This window comes from Salmo salar, chromosome 11 (genome assembly GCF_965601325.2).
Source record: "Salmo salar chromosome 11, fSalSal1, whole genome shotgun sequence".
Classification (NCBI taxonomy): Eukaryota; Metazoa; Chordata; class Actinopteri; order Salmoniformes; family Salmonidae; genus Salmo; species Salmo salar.
In genome coordinates, this window is record NC_138301.1 from 54,327,066 (window position 1) to 54,345,288 (window position 18,223).

General features: G+C 53.4%; 1 protein-coding gene across 15 annotated transcripts in view; it reads right to left on the bottom strand.

Moving 5' to 3' along the window:
- Positions 1 to 18,223, bottom strand: part of LOC106576577 (putative E3 ubiquitin-protein ligase HERC1) — a 198,479-nt gene that overhangs the window by 64,667 nt on the left and 115,589 nt on the right. For 11 of the 15 annotated variants that reach the window (XM_082958015.1, XM_082958014.1, XM_082958024.1 and 8 more), the window contains 4 exons: positions 16,521 to 16,643; positions 12,114 to 12,354; positions 11,464 to 11,585; positions 8,647 to 8,873 (listed from right to left, as the gene is read on the bottom strand). In XM_082958015.1, coding sequence (XP_082814141.1) covers positions 8,647 to 8,873; positions 11,464 to 11,585; positions 12,114 to 12,354; positions 16,521 to 16,643 — 713 coding nt within the window. The remainder of the gene's footprint in view (positions 1 to 8,646; positions 8,874 to 11,463; positions 11,586 to 12,113; positions 12,355 to 16,520; positions 16,644 to 18,223) is intronic. The other 4 variants (XM_045689742.2, XM_082958023.1, XM_082958016.1 and 1 more) reach the window with 2 other exon arrangements.

Consider the following 18,223-nt stretch of genomic DNA (forward strand, 5'->3'; position numbering starts at 1 on the left):
CAGAGACAGGGAGGGGACACAGAGACAGGGAGGGGACACAGAGACAGGGAGGGGAGGGGACACAGAGAAAGGGAGGGGACACAGAGACAGGGAGGGGAGGGGACACAGAGACAGGGAGGGGACACAGAGACAGGGAGGGGAGGGGACACAGAGACAGGGAGAGGACACGGAGACAGGGAGGGGACACAGAGACAGGGAGGGGACACAGAGACAGGGAGGGGACACAGAGACAGGGAGGGGACACAGAGACAGGGAGGGGACACAGAGACAGGGAGGGGACACAGAGACAGGGAGGGGACACAGAGACAGGGAGAGGACACAGAGACAGGGAGGGGACACAGAGACAGGGAGGGGACACGGAGCCAGGGAGGGGAGGGGACACGGAGACAGGGAGGGGACACAGAGACAGGGAGGGGAGGGAACACGGAGACAGGGAGGGGAGGGAACACGGAGACAGGGAGGGGACACAGAGACAGGGAGGGGACACAGAGACAGGGAGGGGACAGAGAGACAGGGAGGGGAGGGGACACGGAGACAGGGAGGGGAGGGAACACAGAGACAGGGAGGGGACACAGAGACAGGGAGGGGACACAGAGACAGGGAGGGGAGGGGACAGAGAGACAGGGAGGGAACACGGAGACAGGGAGGGGAGGGAACACGGAGACAGGGAGGGGACACAGAGACAGGGAGGGGACACAGAGACAGGGAGGGGACACAGAGACAGGGAGGGGACACAGAGACAGGGAGGGGACACAGAGACAGGGAGGGGACAGAGAGACAGGGAGGGAACACGGAGACAGGGAGGGGAGGGAACACGGAGACAGGGAGGGGACACAGAGACAGGGAGGGGACACAGAGACAGGGAGGGGACACAGAGACAGGGAGGGGACACAGAGACAGGGAGGGGAGGGAACACAGAGACAGGGAGGGGACACAGAGACAGGGAGGGGAGGGGACAGAGACAGGGAGGGGACACAGAGACAGGGAGGGGACACAGAGACAGGGAGGGGACACAGAGACAGGGAGGGGACACAGAGACAGGGAGGGGACACAGAGACAGGGAGGGGACACAGAGACAGGGAGGGGACACAGAGACAGGGAGGGAACACAGAGACAGGGAGGGGACAAAGACAGGGAGGGGAGGGGACACAGAGATAGGGAGGGAACACAGAGACAGGGAGGGGAGGGGACAGAGACAGGGAGGGGACAGAGACAGGGAGGGGACACGGAGACAGGGAGGGGACACGGAGACAGGGAGGGGACACGGAGACAGGGAGGGGACACAGAGACAGGGAGGGAACACAGAGACAGGGAGGGAACACAGAGACAGGGAGGGGACACAGAGACAGGGAGGGGACACAGAGACAGGGAGGGGACACAGAGACAGGGAGGGGACACAGAGACAGGGAGGGGACACAGAGACAGGGAGGGGACACAGAGACAGGGAGGGAACACAGAGACAGGGAGGGGAGGGGACACAGAGACAGGGAGGGGACACAGAGACAGGGAGGGGAGGGGACACAGAGACAGGGAGGGGACACAGAGACAGGGAGGGGACACAGAGACAGGGAGGGGACACAGAGACAGGGAGGGGAGGGGACACAGAGACAGGGAGGGGACAGAGACAGGGAGGGGACAGAGACAGGGAGGGGACACGGAGACAGGGAGGGGACACGGAGACAGGGAGGGGACACAGAGACAGGGAGGGGACACAGAGACAGGGAGGGGACACAGAGACAGGGAGGGGACACAGAGACAGGGAGGGAACACAGAGACAGGGAGGGGACACAGAGACAGGGAGGGGACACAGAGACAGGGAGGGGACAGAGAGACAGGGAGGGGACACAGAGACAGGGAGGGGACACAGAGACAGGGAGGGGACAGAGAGACAGGGAGGGGACAGAGAGACAGGGAGGGGACACAGAGACAGGGAGGGGACACAGAGACAGGGAGGGGACACAGAGACAGGGAGGGGACACAGAGACAGGGAGGGGACACAGAGACAGGGAGGGGACAGAGACAGGGAGGGGACACGGAGACAGGGAGGGGACAGAGAGACAGGGAGGGGAGGGGACACAGAGACAGGGAGGGGACAGAGAGACAGGGAGGGGACAGAGAGACAGGGAGGGGACACAGAGACAGGGAGGGGACACAGAGACAGGGAGGGGACACAGAGACAGGGAGGGGAGGGAACACAGAGACAGGGAGGGGAGGGAACACAGAGACAGGGAGGGGACACGGAGACAGGGAGGGGACATGGAGACAGGGAGGGGAGGGAACACAGAGACAGGGAGGGGACAGGGAGACAGGGAGGGGACAGGGACAGGGAGGGGACACAGAGACAGGGAGGGGACACGGAGACAGGGAGGGGACACGGAGACAGGGAGGGGACACGGAGACAGGGAGGGGACACAGAGACAGGGAGGGGACACAGAGACAGGGAGGGGACACAGAGACAGGGAGGGAACACAGAGACAGGGAGGGGAGGGGACACAGAGACAGGGAGGGGACACAGAGACAGGGAGGGGACACAGAGACAGGGAGGGGAGGGGACACAGAGACAGGGAGGGGACACAGAGACAGGGAGGGGACACAGAGACAGGGAGGGGACACAGAGACAGGGAGGGGAGGGGACACAGAGACAGGGAGGGGACAGAGACAGGGAGGGGACAGAGACAGGGAGGGGACACGGAGACAGGGAGGGGACACAGAGACAGGGAGGGGACACAGAGACAGGGAGGGGACACAGAGACAGGGAGGGGACACAGAGACAGGGAGGGGACACAGAGACAGGGAGGGGACACAGAGACAGGGAGGGGACATGGAGGGGACACAGAGACAGGGAGGGGACACAGAGACAGGGAGGGGACACAGAGACAGGGAGGGGACACAGAGACAGGGAGGGGACACAGAGACAGGGAGGGAACACAGAGACAGGGAGGGGACACAAAGACAGGGAGGGGAGGGGACACAGAGACAGGGAGGGAACACAGAGACAGGGAGGGGACACAGAGACAGGGAGGGGACAGAGAGACAGGGAGGGGACACAGAGACAGGGAGGGGACACAGAGACAGGGAGGGGACACAGAGACAGGGAGGGGACACAGAGACAGGGAGGGGACAGAGAGACAGGGAGGGGACACAGAGACAGGGAGGGGACACAGAGACAGGGAGGGGACACAGAGACAGGGAGGGGACACAGAGACAGGGAGGGGACACAGAGACAGGGAGGGGACACAGAGACAGGGAGGGGACAGAGAGACAGGGAGGGGACACAGAGACAGGGAGGGGACACGGAGACAGGGAGGGGACACAGAGACAGGGAGGGGACACAGAGACGGAGACACAGAGACAGGGAGGGGACACAGAGACAGGGAGGGGACACAGAGACAGGGAGGGGACAGAGAGACAGGGAGGGGACACAGAGACAGGGAGGGGACACAGAGACAGGGAGGGGACACAGAGACAGGGAGGGGACAGAGAGACAGGGAGGGGACAGAGAGACAGGGAGGGGACAGAGAGACAGGGAGGGGACAGAGACAGGGAGGGGACACGGAGACAGGGAGGGGACAGAGAGACAGGGAGGGGAGGGGACACAGAGAAAGGGAGGGGACAGAGAGACAGGGAGGGGACAGAGAGACAGGGAGGGGACACAGAGACAGGGAGGGGAGGGAACACAGAGACAGGGAGGGGACACGGAGACAGGGAGGGGACATGGAGACAGGGAGGGGAGGGAACACAGAGACAGGGAGGGGACAGGGAGACAGGGAGGGGACAGGGAGACAGGGAGGGGACACAGAGACAGGGAGGGGACACAGAGACAGGGAGGGGACACAGAGACAGGGAGGGAACACAGAGACAGGGAGGGGAGGGGACACAGAGAGGGGACACAGAGACAGGGAGGGGAGGGGACACAGAGACAGGGAGGGGACACAGAGACAGGGAGGGGACACAGAGACAGGGAGGGGACACAGAGACAGGGAGGGGACACAGAGACAGGGAGGGGAGGGGACACAGAGACAGGGAGGGGACAGAGACAGGGAGGGGACAGAGACAGGGAGGGGACGGAGACAGGGAGGGGACGGAGACAGGGAGGGGACACAGAGACAGGGAGGGGACACAGAGACAGGGAGGGGACACAGAGACAGGGAGGGGACACAGAGACAGGGAGGGGACACAGAGACAGGGAGGGGACACAGAGACAGGGAGGGGACACAGAGACAGGGAGGGGACACAGAGACAGGGAGGGGACACAGAGACAGGGAGGGGACACAGAGACAGGGAGGGGACAGAGAGACAGGGAGGGGACACAGAGACAGGGAGGGGACACGGAGACAGGGAGGGGACACAGAGACAGGGAGGGGACACAGAGACAGGGAGGGGACACAGAGACAGGGAGGGGACACAGAGACAGGGAGGGGACACAGAGACAGGGAGGGGACACAGAGACAGGGAGGGGACACAGAGACAGGGAGGGGACACAGAGACAGGGAGGGGACACAGAGACAGGGAGGGGACAGAGAGACAGGGAGGGGACACAGAGACAGGGAGGGGACACAGAGACAGGGAGGGGACAGAGAGACAGGGAGGGGACAGAGAGACAGGGAGGGGACAGAGAGACAGGGAGGGGACAGAGACAGGGAGGGGACACGGAGACAGGGAGGGGACAGAGAGACAGGGAGGGGAGGGGACACAGAGACAGGGAGGGGACAGAGAGACAGGGAGGGGACAGAGAGACAGGGAGGGGACACAGAGACAGGGAGGGGAGGGAACACAGAGACAGGGAGGGGACACGGAGACAGGGAGGGGACATGGAGACAGGGAGGGGAGGGAACACAGAGACAGGGAGGGGACAGGGAGACAGGGAGGGGACAGGGAGACAGGGAGGGGACACAGAGACAGGGAGGGGACACAGAGACAGGGAGGGGACACAGAGACAGGGAGGGGACACAGAGACAGGGAGGGGAGGGGACAGAGAGACAGGGAGGGGAGGGAACACGGAGACAGGGAAGGGACACAGAGACAGGGAGGGGACACAGAGACAGGGAGGGGACAGAGAGACAGGGAGGGGACACAGAGACAGGGAGGGGAGGGGACACAGAGACAGGGAGGGGACACAGAGACAGGGAGGGGACACAGAGACAGGGAGGGGACACGGAGACAGGGAGGGGACACGGAGACAGGGAGGGGACACGGAGACAGGGAGGGGACACGGAGACAGGGAGGGGACACGGAGACAGGGAGGGGACACGGAGACAGGGAGGGGACACAGAGACAGGGAGGGGACACAGAGACAGGGAGGGGACACAGAGACAGGGAGGGGACACAGAGACAGGGAGGGGACACAGAGACAGGGAGGGAACACAGAGACAGGGAGGGAACACAGAGACAGGGAGGGGACACAGAGACAGGGAGGGGACACAGAGACAGGGAGGGGACACAGAGACAGGGAGGGGACACAAAGACAGGGAGGGGACACATGGACAGGGAGGGAACACAGAGACAGGGAGGGGAGGGGACACAGAGACAGGGAGGGAACACAGAGACAGGGAGGGGACACAGAGACAGGGAGGGGACACAGAGACAGGGAGGGGAGGGGACACAGAGACAGGGAGGGAACACAGAGACAGGGAGGGGACACAGAGACAGGGAGGGGACACAGAGACAGGGAGGGGACACAGAGACAGGGAGGGGACAGAGACAGGGAGGGGACACAGAGACAGGGAGGGGACACAGAGACAGGGAGGGGACACAGAGACAGGGAGGGGAGGGGACACAGAGACAGGGAGGGGACAGAGACAGGGAGGGGACAGAGACAGGGAGGGGACACAGAGACAGGGAGGGGACAAAGAGACAGGGAGGGGCCAGAGAGACAGGGAGGGGACAGAGAGACAGGGAGGGGACAGAGAGACAGGGAGGGGAGGGGACACAGAGACAGGGAGGGGACAGGGAGACAGGGAGGGGACAGGGAGACAGGGAGGGGACACGGAGACAGGGAGGGGACACGGAGACAGGGAGGGGACACAGAGACAGGGAGGGGACACAGAGACAGGGAGGGGACAGAGAGACAGGGAGGGGACAGAGACAGGGAGGGGACACAGAGACAGGGAGGGGACACAGAGACAGGGAGGGGAGGGGACACAGAGACAGGGAGGGGACAGAGAGACAGGGAGGGGACAGAGAGACAGGGAGGGGACACAGAGACAGGGAGGGGACACGGAGACAGGGAGGGGACACGGAGACAGGGAGGGGACACAGAGACAGGGAGGGGACACAGAGACAGGGAGGGGACAGAGAGACAGGGAGCGGACACAGAGACAGGGAGGGGACAGAGAGACAGGGAGGGGACAGAGAGACAGGGAGGGGAGGGGACACAGAGACAGGGAGGGGACAGAGAGACAGGGAGGGGACAGAGAGACAGGGAGGGGACACAGAGACAGGGAGGGGACACGGAGACAGGGAGGGGACACGGAGACAGGGAGGGGACACGGAGACAGGGAGGGGACACAGAGACAGGGAGGGGACACAGAGACAGGGAGGGGACATGGAGACAGGGAGGGGACATGGAGACAGGGAGGGGGACACAGAGACAGGGAGGGGACACAGAGACAGGGAGGGAACACAGAGACAGGGAGGGGACACAGAGACAGGGAGGGGACACAGAGACAGGGAGGGGACACAGAGACAGGGAAGGGACACAGAGACAGGGAGGGGACAGAGAGACAGGGAGGGGACAGAGAGACAGGGAGGGGAGGGAACACAGAGACAGGGAGGGGACACGGAGACAGGGAGGGGACACAGAGACAGGGAGGGGACACAGAGACAGGGAGGGGACACAGAGACAGGGAAGGGACACAGAGACAGGGAGGGGACAGAGACAGGGAGGGGAGGGGACACGGAGACAGGGAGGGGACAGAGAGACAGGGAGGGGACAGAGAGACAGGGAGGGGAGGGAACACAGAGACAGGGAGGGGACACGGAGACAGGGAGGGAACACGGAGACAGGGAGGGGACACGGAGACAGGGAGGGGACACGGAGACAGGGAGGGGACACAGAGACAGGGAGGGGACACAGAGACAGGGAGGGGACATGGAGACAGGGAGGGGACAGAGAGACAGGGAGGGGGACACAGAGACAGGGAGGGGACACAGAGACAGGGAGGGGACACAGAGACAGGGAGGGAACACAGAGACAGGGAGGGGACACAGAGACAGGGAGGGGACACAGAGACAGGGAGGGGACACAGAGACAGGGAAGGGACACAGAGACAGGGAGGGGACAGAGAGACAGGGAGGGGACAGAGAGACAGGGAGGGGAGGGAACACAGAGACAGGGAGGGGACACGGAGACAGGGAGGGGACACAGAGACAGGGAGGGGACACAGAGACAGGGAGGGGACACAGAGACAGGGAAGGGACACAGAGACAGGGAGGGGACAGAGACAGGGAGGGGAGGGGACACGGAGACAGGGAGGGGACAGAGAGACAGGGAGGGGACAGAGAGACAGGGAGGGGAGGGAACACAGAGACAGGGAGGGGACACGGAGACAGGGAGGGGACACGGAGACAGGGAGGGGACAGAGAGACAGGGAGGGGACACAGAGACAGGGAGGGGACACAGAGACAGGGAGGGGACACAGAGACAGGGAGGGGACAGGGAGACAGGGAGGGGACAGAGAGACAGGGAGGGGACACAGAGACAGGGAGGGGACAGAGAGACAGGGAGGGGAGGGGACAGAGAGACAGGGAGGGGACACAGAGACAGGGAGCGGAGGGGACACAGAGACAGGGAGGGGAGGGGACACAGAGACAGGGAGGGGAGGGGACACAGAGACAGGGAGGGGACACAGAGACAGGGAGGGGACACACGGAGACAAACACAAAGTCAGTTCAAATCTAGGACATCAATAGCATGATGCCACTAACAGACTTCAAGAGACAGGTGAGTATGACAGCTGTATAGACAACATGATACCATAGCAACAAGATGATTAGCCATGAATTAACCACAAGCAACAAGACTTGATGATCAATGCCACCCACTGTAATCAGCCTTAGCATGTTAGCGTTCCACCTGGTTTACTAGCAAACCCCATTGACCTCCCATCCACTGCATGCTAGTTAGGCTAACGACAGAAATCACTGCCATGGGCAGTCAGTGGCAGAGCATGATGCAGTGTGTGTGTGAGAGAGAGGGGAGATAGTCTGAGCATGTGTGTGTGTGTGACAGGGAGATAGTTTGAGCATGTGTGTACGTGTGTGTGTGTGTGTGTGTGTGTGTGTGTGTGTGTGTGTGTGAGACAGGGAGATAGTTTGAGCGTGTGTGTGTGTGTGTGTGTGTGTGTGTGAGTGAGAGAGTGTGTGTGAGAGAGAGATAGTTTGAGCGTGTGTGTGTGTGTGTGTGTGTATGTGTGTGTGCGTGTGTGTGCGATAGTGAGTAAGCCTCAACCTCTCTAAGCAGACAGTTAGCATGTACAGCACCAAGTGAATGAGTGTGTGAGTGAAAGTTAGCCGGTGAGAGTCTAAATCCTAAACTTCCACTTCAGTCTCCTACTAGGAGTGAGACGTTTAGTGACGTGGAAGTCAGGATGAAGACCTTATTAGTTAAGGCGAGGAAAGAAGCAGCAAAACCCTCGCTGCACTCACACACACCCATGTTGGCCAGTCCAGTACCTCTGGGATCCACATGCCCAGGATGTCAGTGTCGCTGGCCAGGTCCTGACCAAACATGGCCTCCATGGTCTCCTCGTCCAGATCCAGCTCCAGTTCCTCGTCCAGGTTAAAGTCATACAGAGTTCCAGGGTCCTGCTGTAGGGCACTGCCCTCTCTACGAGACTGGCTGCGATGGGCCTGCACCGAGCGGTACAGACCAGCTACAGGAGAGGGTATATGTTACAATGGTTTAGAGGAGAGGGTATATGTTAGAATAGTATAGAGGAGAGGGTATATAGTTAGAATAGTAATAGACAGGAGAGGGTATATGTTAGAATAGTATAGAGGAGAGGAGAGGGTATATGTTAGAATAGAATAGAGGAGAGGGTATATGTTAGAATAGTATAGAGGAGAGGGTATATGTTAGAATAGTATAGAGGAGAGGAGAGGGTATATGTTAGAATAGTATAGAGGAGAGGAGAGGGTATATGTTAGAATAGTATAGAGGAGAGGGTATATGTTGGAATAGTATAGAGGAGAGGGTATATGTTAGAATAGTATAGAGGAGAGGGTATATGTTGGAATAGTATAGAGGAGAGGAGAGGGTATATGTTAGAATAGTATAGAGGAGAGGGTATATGTTAGAATAGTATAGAGGAGAGGGTATATGTTAGAATAGTATAGAGGAGAGGGTATATGTTAGAATAGTATAGAGGAGAGGGTATATGTTAGAATAGTATAGAGGAGAGGAGAGGGTATATGTTAGAATAGTATAGAGGAGAGGAGAGGGTATATGTTAGAATAGTACAGAGGAGAGGGTATATGTTGGAATAGTACAGAGGAGAGGGTATATGTTGGAATAGAATAGAGGAGAGGGTATATGTTGGAATAGAATAGAGGAGAGGGTATATATTAGAATAGTATAGAGGAGAGGGTATATGTTGGAATAGAATAGAGGAGAGGGTATATGTTACAATAGAATAGAGGAGAGGGTATATGTTGGAATAGAATAGAGGAGAGGGTATATGTTAGAATAGAATAGAGGAGAGGGTATATATTAGAATAGTATAGAGGAGAGGGTATATGTTGGAATAGTATAGAGGAGAGGGTATATGTTAGAATAGTATAGAGGAGAGGGTATATGTTAGAATAGTATAGAGGAGAGGGTATATATTAGAATAGAATAGAGGAGAGGGTATATGTTAGAATAGTATAGAGGAGAGGGTATATGTTAGAATAGAATAGAGGAGAGGGTATATGTTACAATAGAATAGAGGAGAGGGTATATGTTAGAATAGAATAGAGGAGAGGGTATATGTTAGAATAGTATAGAGGAGAGGGTATATGTTAGAATAGTATAGAGGAGAGGGTATATGTTAGAATAGTATAGAGGAGAGGGTATATGTTAGAATAGAATAGAGGAGAGGGTATATGTTAGAATAGTATAGAGGAGAGGAGAGGGTATATGTTAGAATAGAATAGAGGAGAGGGTATATGTTGGAATAGAATAGAGGAGAGGGTATATGTTAGAATAGTATAGAGGAGAGGGTATATGTTAGAATAGAATAGAGGAGAGGGTATATGTTAGAATAGTATAGAGGAGAGGGTATATGTTGGAATAGAATAGAGGAGAGGGTATATGTTAGAATAGTATAGAGGAGAGGGTATATGTTAGAATAGAATAGAGGAGAGGGTATATGTTAGAATAGAATAGAGGAGAGGGTATATGTTGGAATAGAATAGAGGAGAGGGTATATGTTAGAATAGTATAGAGGAGAGGGTATATGTTAGAATAGTATAGAGGAGAGGGTATATGTTAGAATAGTATAGAGGAGAGGGTATATGTTAGAATAGTATAGAGGAGAGGGTATATGTTAGAATAGAATAGAGGAGAGGGTATATGTTAGAATAGAATAGAGGAGAGGGTATATGTTAGAATAGTATAGAGGAGAGGGTATATGTTAGAATAGTATAGAGGAGAGGGTATATGTTAGAATAGTATAGAGGAGAGGGTATATGTTAGAATAGAATAGAGGAGAGGGTATATGTTAGAATAGAATAGAGGAGAGGGTATATATTAGAATAGTATAGAGAGGAGAGGGTATATGTTAGAATAGTATAGAGGGTATATGTTAGAATAGTATAGAGGAGAGGGTATATGTTAGAATAGTATAGAGGGTATATGTTAGAATAGTATAGAGGAGAGGGTATATGTTAGAATAGCAGAGAGGACAGACAGACTGTCTCTCTCTCAGACAGACAGACAGACAGTCTCTCTCTCAGACAGACAGACAGACAGTCTCTCTCTCAGACAGACAGAAAGACAGACAGTCTCTCTCTCAGACAGACAGAAAGACAGACAGTCTCTCTCTCTCTCAGACAGACAGACAGTCTCTCTCTCGCTCAGACAGACAGACAGTCTCTCTCTCAGACAGACAGACAGACAGTCTCTCTCTCAGACAGACAGAAAGACAGACAGTCTCTCTCTCAGACAGACAGACAGACAGTCTCTCTCTCAGACAGACAGACAGTCTCTCTCTCAGACAGACAGACAGACAGAGTCTCTCTCTCAGACAGACAGACAGACAGACAGACAGACAGACAGACAGACAGACAGACAGACAGACAGACAGTCTCTCTCTCAGACAGACAGACAGACAGACTCTCTCTCAGACAGACAGACAGACTCTCTCTCAGACAGACAGATAGTCTGTCTGTCTGTCTGTCTGTCTGTCTGTCTGTCTGTCTGAGAGCGAGAGCGAGAGAGAGAGAGAGAGAGAGAGAGAGAGAGAGAGAGAGAGAGACATTCACCAGCGCGGGCCAGCAGTGTCCTAGCAGCCAGGTCAAAGCGGTGTTTCCTGCTGACAGCAGCGCGACCTCTGGGTGTTGGACCAGCGGAGGCAGAGGCACTGTCCTGGTCCAGACCCTCTGGACTGCAGGGACACACAAACACAGCACTCACACAGTCAGTAAACATGGGGAAATAACCAGCTGTTTTACACATGGAAACTGACAACAGGGACAACACAGCCCTCACACAAATCAGAAACATGGAAACAGATGATCTAATATCGCTTTCAATGAGAACTAGTACTTCAATAGCAAACAGTATAGACGGCATCCCTGACTCGTTCTGCGCTGTAGCAGGATGTACTGTAATATATATATATATATATACACACACACTGTACTGCATGTTGTTGTTGAATTCTGAATCTACAGCAGTTGTATCCAAGTGCTACTAAGCACCAAAAAGACAGGAGGAACAAGGCACTTTTCATATAATTCATTAAAATGCCTTTATATTGTATGGCATGTTCAATGGAAACAAAGTTTAAAAACCCTGTCTGCATGGCCTTCGTCAGAGAGTACTACTAAGCACACTATGTCTAATAGAAGGCTGGAGACAGTCATATCTGACCCTGAGGGACCGTCCTCTAGAACAGGTTCAGTTACTGTACCTCTCACTGAAGCCCTCCTCCATGTCTAGAGCGTCAGCGTTGGCCATATCTCCAGGGGAGTGTAGGTAGCTCCTCTCCAGACTCTTACCCCCTCCCGAGGCTGTGGCCCCTGGGCACGAGGAGCTGTCTGACCCTCGTCCTCCAGAGTGGCTCTCATCCTGGTCCTCCTCTGTTCCAGGGTGTTCTATCATCCACATAGCCAGTACCGTTATGTTCTGGGCATCAGCCTCGCCACGAGTACCTGGGGGGGAGGGGGGGGGCAGATAGGAACGGATGACATACTGCTGGTGAAATAAACGCCAGTGTTGCTGCTAACAGGGGGCGGCAGGTAGCCACCAGGTTAGAGCGTTGGGCCAGTAACTGAAAAGTTGCTGGTTTTAAATTCCTGAGTCAAAAAGGTGACGAAAAATAATAAATCTGTCACTGTGCCCTTGAGCAAGGCACTTAACCCCAGTTGACAACGCTGACCCTGGTCGTGACCCCACTCCCTGCAGGTGTCTCAGGGGGACGGACAACGCTGACCCTGGTTGTGACCCCACTCCCTGCAGGTGTCTCAGGGGGAGTTGGGATATGAAACATTTACATTAAACACTTGTAATGATGAACACTTGAACAAGTCTGTAAACGGGAGAAATATAAGCGGCCCCCCCAGAATGATTACTACCAGTATAGGTTCCTTCACTGTCCTCATCCCGGGTTCAACCAGTCTGCTCACAAACACATGTCACCCTGGTCCTTGTACCAGTATAGGTTCCTTCACTGTCCTCATCCCGGGTTCAACCAGTCTGCTCACAAACACACGTCACCCAGGGACGTGTGGGAAGACTACCGTACCAACAGATTCAGCTATTTAAAAAAAGGCACCAATTGGAAAGCTCCATCGGTACAATTTCAAGCGAGCTGTGGAGTGAGCTTAGGGCACGTTCTGAACTCTGTTACACTGGCTGGGAGAGAGATGGTCCATCAGAAGTGCTTGTATCCTGAATGGCCATTGGCTGGGAGAGAGATGGTCCATCAGAAGTGAACTGTACTGTGAACCATCAGATCCTCCTCTCCACCCTCTCCGAGTTGGGTATCTCCGGCGCGGCTCACTCTTGGATTGCGTCCTACCTGACAGGTCGCTCCTACCAGGTGGCGTGGCGAGAATCCATCTCCTTACCACGTGCTCTCACCACTGGTGTCCCCCAGGGCTCAGTTCTAGGCCCTCTCCTATTCTCGCTATACACCAAGTCACTTGGCTCTGTCATATCCTCACATGGTCTCTCCTATCATTGCTACGCAGACGACACACAATTAATCTTCTCCTTTCCCCCTTCTGATAACCAGGTGGCGAATCGCATCTCTGCATGTCTGGCAGACATATCAGTGTGGATGACGGATCACCACCTCAAGCTGAACCTCGGCAAGACGGAGCTGCTTTTCCTCCCGGGGAAGGACTGCCCTTTCCATGATCTCGCCATCACGGTGGACAACTCCATTGTGTCCTCCTCCCAGAGTGCTAAGAGCCTTGGCGTGACCCTGGACAACACCCTGTCGTTCTCCACTAACATCAAGGCGGTGACCCGATCCTGTAGGTTCATGCTATACAACATTCGCAGAGTACGACCCTGCCTTACACAGGAAGCGGCGCAGGTCCTAATCCAGGCACTTGTCATCTCCCGTCTGGATTACTGCAACTCGCTGTTGGCTGGGCTCCCTGCCTGTGCCATTAAACCCCTACAACTCATCCAGAACGCCGCAGCCCGTCTGGTGTTCAACCTTCCCAAGTTCTCTCACGTCACCCCGCTCCTCCGCACACTCCACTGACTTCCAGTTGAAGCTCGCATCTGCTACAAGACCATGGTGATTGCCTACGGAGCTGTGAGGGGAATGGCACCTCCGTACCTTCAGGCTCTGATCAGGCCCTAGACCCAAACAAGGGCACTGCGTTCATCCTCCTCTGGCCTGCTGGCCCCCCTACCTCTGCGGAAGCACAGTTCCCGCTCAGCCCAGTCAAAACTGTTCGCTGCTCTGGCACCCCAATGGTGGAACAAGCTCCCTCACGACGCCAGGACAGCGGAGTCAATCACCACCTTCCGGAGACACCTGAAACCCCACCTCTTTAAGGAATACCTAGGATAGGATAAAGTAATCCTTCTAACCCCCCCCCCAAAAAAAAAGATATAGATGTACTATTGTAAAGTGGTTGTTCCACTGGATATCATAAGGTGAATGCACCAATTTGTAAGTCGCTCTGGATAAGAGCGTCTGCTAAATGACGTAAATGTAAATGTAAGTGGTTTTATCCTGAAAGGCCATTGGCTGGGAGAGAGATGGTCCATTATAAGTGGTTGTATCCTGAATGGTCATTGGCTGGGAGAGAGATGGTCCATTATAAGTGGTTGTATCCTGAATGGTCATTGGCTGGGAGAGAGATGGTCCATCAGAAGTGGTTGTATCCTGAATGGCCATTGGCTGGGTAATCACTCATCCATATATTTATATGTACATATTCTCATTCCATCCCTTAGATTTGTGTGTATTACGTAGTTGTTGTGGAATTGTTAGATTACTTGTTAGATATTACTGCACTGTCGGAACTAGAAGCACAAGCATTTCACTACACTCTCATTAACATCTGCTAACCATGTGACCAATAACATCTGTTAACCATGTGTATGTGACCAATAACATCTGCTAACCATGTGACCAATAACATCTGTTAACCATGTGTATGTGACCAATAACATCTGCTAACCATGTGACCAATAACATCTGTTAACCATGTGTATGTGACCAATAACATCTGCTAACCATGTGACCAATAACATCTGCTAACTATGTGTATGTGACCAATAACATCTGTTAACCATGTGTATGTGACCAATAACATCTGCTAACCATGTGTATGTGACCAATAACATCTGTTAACCATGTGTATGTGACCAATAACATCTGCTAACCATGTGTATGTGACCAATAACATCTGCTAACCATGTGACCAATAACATCTGTTAACCATGTGACCAATAACATCTGTTAACCATGTGACCAATAACATCTGCTAACCATGTGACCAATAACATCTGCTAACCATGTGACCAATAACATCTGCTAACCATGTGACCAATAACATCTGCTAACCATGTGACCAATAACATCTGCTAACATGTGTATGTGACCAATAACATCTGCTAACCATGTGTGTGACCAATAACATCTGCTAACCATGTGTGTGACCAATAACATCTGCTAACCATGTGTATGTGACCAATAACATCTGTTAACTATGTGACCAATAACATCTGCTAACCATGTGACCAATAACATCTGCTAACCATGTGACCAATAACATCTGCTAACCATGTGTATGTGACCAATAACATCTGCTAACCATGTGACCAAGAACATCTGCTAACCATGTGACCAAGAACATCTGCTAACCATGTGACCAATAACATCTGCTAACCATGTGACCAATAACATCTGCTAACCATGTGACCAATAACATCTGTTAACCATGTGACCTATAACATCTGCTAACCATGTGTATGTGACCAATAACATCTGCTAACCATGTGACCAATAGCATCTGCTAACCATGTGACCAATAACCTCGGCTAACCATGTGACCAATAACATCTGCTAACCATGTGTATGTGACCAATAACATCTGCTAACCATGTGTATGTGACCAATAACATGTGATTTGAAGACTGTCCCTGTAGTCTCCAGAGTCTTGGTATGAGGTAGTGTATAGTGGAGTCTGTACCTGTAGTCTTGGTATGAGGTAGTGTATAGTGAAGTCTGTACCTGTAGTCTTGGTATGAGGTAGTGTATAGTGAAGTCTGTAACTGTAGTCTTGGTATGAGGTAGTGTATAGTGAAGTCTGTACCTGTAGTCTTGGTATGAGGTAGTGTATAGTGGAGTCTGTACCTGTAGTCTTGGTATGAGGTAGTGTATAGTGAAGTCTGTACCTGTAGTCTTGGTATGAGGTAGTGTATAGTGAAGTCTGTAACTGTAGTCTTGGTATGAGGTAGTGTATAGTGGAGTCTGTACCTGTAGTCTTGGTATGAGGTAGTGTATAGTGAAGTCTGTACCTGTAGTCTTGGTATGAGGTAGTGTATAGTGAAGTCTGTACCTGTAGTCTTGGTATGAGGTAGTGTATAGTGGAGTCTGTACCTGTAGTCTTGGTATGAGGTAGTGTATAGTGAAGTCTGTAACTGTAGTCTTGGTATGAGGTAGTGTATAGTGGAGTCTGTACCTGTAGTCTTGGTATGAGGTAGTGTATAGTGGAGTCTGTACCTGTAGTCTTGGTATGAGGTAGTGTATAGTGAAGTCTGTAACTGTAGTCTTGGTATGAGGTAGTATATAGTGGAGTATGTACCTGTAGTCTTGGTATGAGGTAGTATATAGTGGAGTCTGTACCTGTCCCTGTAGCCTCCAGAGCCTTGGTGATCTGCCTCAGAGAGAAGCCCATCTCCAGGAGAGGCACAGCGATGGCCGGGGGGGGAGGGGAGGTGGACAGTCTGCTGCTGGGGTCCGACAGAGCTGGAGAGGACAAAAATTACAGGACAGGAAGTTACCATCACATACAGGACTGGGGAGGATGTTAACATCACAAACAGGACTAGGGAGGATGTTACCATCACATACAGAGACAAACAGGACTGGGGAGGATGTTACCATCACATACAGGGACAAACAGGACTGGGGAGGATGTTACCATCACATACAGAGACAAACAGGACTGCGGAGGATGTTACCATTATACAGAGACATACAGGACTGGGGAGGATGTTACCATCACATACAGAGACAAACAGGACTGGGGAGGATGTTACCATCACATACAGGACTGGGGAGGATGTTACCATCACATACAGGACTGGGGAGGAAGTTACCATCACATACAGAGACATACAGGACTGGGGAGGATGTTACCATCACATACAGGACTGGGGAGGATGTTACCATCACATACAGGACTGGGGAGGATGTTACCATCACATACAGAGACAAACAGGACTGGGGAGGATGTTGCCATCACATACAGAGACAAACAGGACTGGGGAGGATATTACCATCACATACAGAGACAAACAGGACTGGGAGGATGTTACCATCACATACAGAGACAAACAGGACTGGGGAGGATGTTACCATCACATACAGGACTGGGGAGGATGTTACCATCACATACAGAGACATACAGGACTGGGGAGGATGTTACCATCACATACAGGACTGGGGAGGATGTTACCATCACATACAGAGACAAACAGGACTAGGGAGGATGTTACCATCACATACAGGACTGGGGAGGATGTTACCATCACATACAGAGACAAACAGGACTGGGGAGGATGTTACCATCACATACAGAGACATACAGGACTGGGGAGGAAGTTACCATCACATACAGAGACATACAGGACTGGGGAGGATGTTACCATCACATACAGAGACAAACAGGACTGGGGAGGATTTTACCATCACATACAGGACTGGGGGGGATGTTACCATCACATACAGGACTGGGGAGGATGTTACCATCACATACAGAGACATACAGGACTGGGGAGGATGTTACCATCACATACAGGACTGGGGAGGATGTTACCATCACATACAGAGACAAACAGGACTGGGGAGGATGTTACCATCACATACAGGACTGGGGAGGATGTTACCATCACATACAGAGACAAACAGGACTGGGGAGGATGTTACCATCACATACAGAGACATACAGGACTGGGGAGGAAGTTACCATCACATACAGAGACAAACAGGACTGGGGAGGATGTTACCATCACATACAGAGACAAACAGGACTGGGGAGGATGTTACCATCACATACAGGACTGGGGAGGATGTTACCATTACATACAGGACTGGGGGGATGTTACCATCACATACAGGACTGGGGAGGATGTTACTATCACATACAGAGACAAACATGACTGGGCAGGATGTTACCATCACATACAGGACTGGGGGGGATGTTACCATCACATACAGGACTGGGGAGGATGTTACCATCACATACAGAGACAAACAGGACTGGGGAGGATGTTACCATCACATACAGGACTGGGGAGGATGTTACCATCACATACAGAGACAAA